This window comes from Euprymna scolopes, chromosome 9 (genome assembly GCF_053919585.1).
Source record: "Euprymna scolopes isolate OS-2025 chromosome 9, ASM5391958v1, whole genome shotgun sequence".
Taxonomy (NCBI): domain Eukaryota; kingdom Metazoa; phylum Mollusca; class Cephalopoda; order Sepiida; family Sepiolidae; genus Euprymna; species Euprymna scolopes.
Window position 1 is genome coordinate 153,081,803 of NC_136490.1, and position 1,577 is coordinate 153,083,379.

The window sequence follows — 1,577 nt, forward strand, 5'->3', positions numbered from 1 at the left end:
TTTCTTTAAATTTCTGCCTCTACTATATTTACGATTATGCGAAGACGAAAATGTCATTTAACTTTTACAGAAACAAGTAATTTTGCGAGACCTATTTATTAACCCTTCGCATGCGCATGGATACACTAGTACATGCGCAAACAATTCTACAAACTAAAACGAAAACACATTCGAACTGAACTTTGACATCTCTGCAGTACATTGAAAACTTCTCCACCTTTATTCTAAGTATTTCATTTTTTTTCAATTACATTTCGTGCCAACATTTTATTTTCACTTACTGACACTTTTCTACGTTTTTATTCTATTATTTTCTTCTGTACAACTTTATCTTTACACACCTTTTTTTTAATTACATTTCGTGCCAACATTTTATTTTCACTCGCTGACACTTTTCTACGTTACCCCCCCCACACCTAAAAATGAGTGCTACCACAGATTCTTGTGACATGTGTTGTAATAAATATTTCATGACTATTTATAACTACATGTTACAAGAAGAGAAATGTAAAAGTTTCCTCCGGCGCCATGGGGTATTACCGACCAGTGTGACATGCCCCAAGTGTGAAAACCCATGTTCCTATCGGGAAGATAAGTCCCTATGGCGATGCACAAATTATTGTGTAGAACCATATAGGAAAAAAAGGAAGTATTGTGGCTTCAGCATCAGCGACTGCAATGGAACATTTGTAGGGAAGACGCACATGCTGTGTTGGAAAGTTGTTCTATTCGTAAACCATTTCCTTAGCAACCGGGGGGACCACGGAACAGTAAAAGAAAATCTTGACATTTCCAGCCGTTCTGCTGTTGACTGGAGGTCTTACTGTTCTGAAGTTTGTCAGAACTGGTCGGATAACCAAGAGCCAATAGGGGGCCAAGGCATTGAGGTGGAAATTGACGAAACCTTAATCGTTCGCCGCAAGTATAACCGAGGAAGGCTTCTAAAGCAAATTTGGATTTTTGGCGGCATTGAGAGGATATCGAAACGGAATTTTGTGGTAGCATTGACAGGCCCCAATGAGCGGAGGAACAAAGAAACACTACTTCGTTTAACCAAGAAATTTGTTCTGCCAGGTTCTATAGTCTATAGCGATTCTTGGCGAGCTTATAGCAACCTCAACAAGAACGGTTATGTTCACCAGATAGTCAACCACTCTAAAAATTTCGTGGATAAAGATGACCCAACTATTCACACACAAAATATATACTGAAAGTCGCCATCTTGCATTGCAAAAGTTTAAAATGTCGTAGAAACAAAATACCAACGAATGATGCAGGCAAGTTGCAAAATAACTTTTATTGAAGTTCGAGTTTCTAAAATAATACCCAATATTCCATTTACATTTGTTCGATAATTTTTTCGATAACTTCACCCCCCCCCCCGAAAAAAACACTTCTACTTTATAAGAATCCAATGTTGACGACTAACAATGAAACTGAACATGTTCCATCATACCCGCAAAGTCATAATTTTAAACAAAAAAAAACTTTTATAAGTGCGTATTTCTTGTGGTGGCAATCAAATTGCAGAATTCTACAAGGTTTTTTTTTGTATTCTAAATATTTGAACTGGGGGG

At 37.3% G+C, this 1,577-nt stretch overlaps 1 protein-coding gene across 1 annotated transcript; it reads left to right on the forward strand.

Annotated features, from left to right (window-relative positions):
* The first annotated feature begins 422 nt into the window (after positions 1-422).
* Positions 423-1,211, forward strand: LOC145284682 (uncharacterized). The gene has a single exon (XM_080133578.1). The coding sequence runs from the start codon at positions 423-425 to the stop codon at positions 1,209-1,211; it is 789 nt and encodes a 262-aa protein (XP_079989704.1).
* Positions 1,212-1,577: the final 366 nt, after the last annotated feature.

What these genes read in the sequence shown, in the direction of transcription:
- LOC145284682 (XM_080133578.1), top strand. Translation starts at nt 423, where the DNA reads ATGAGTGCTACCACAGATTCTTGTGACATGTGTTGTAATAAATATTTC.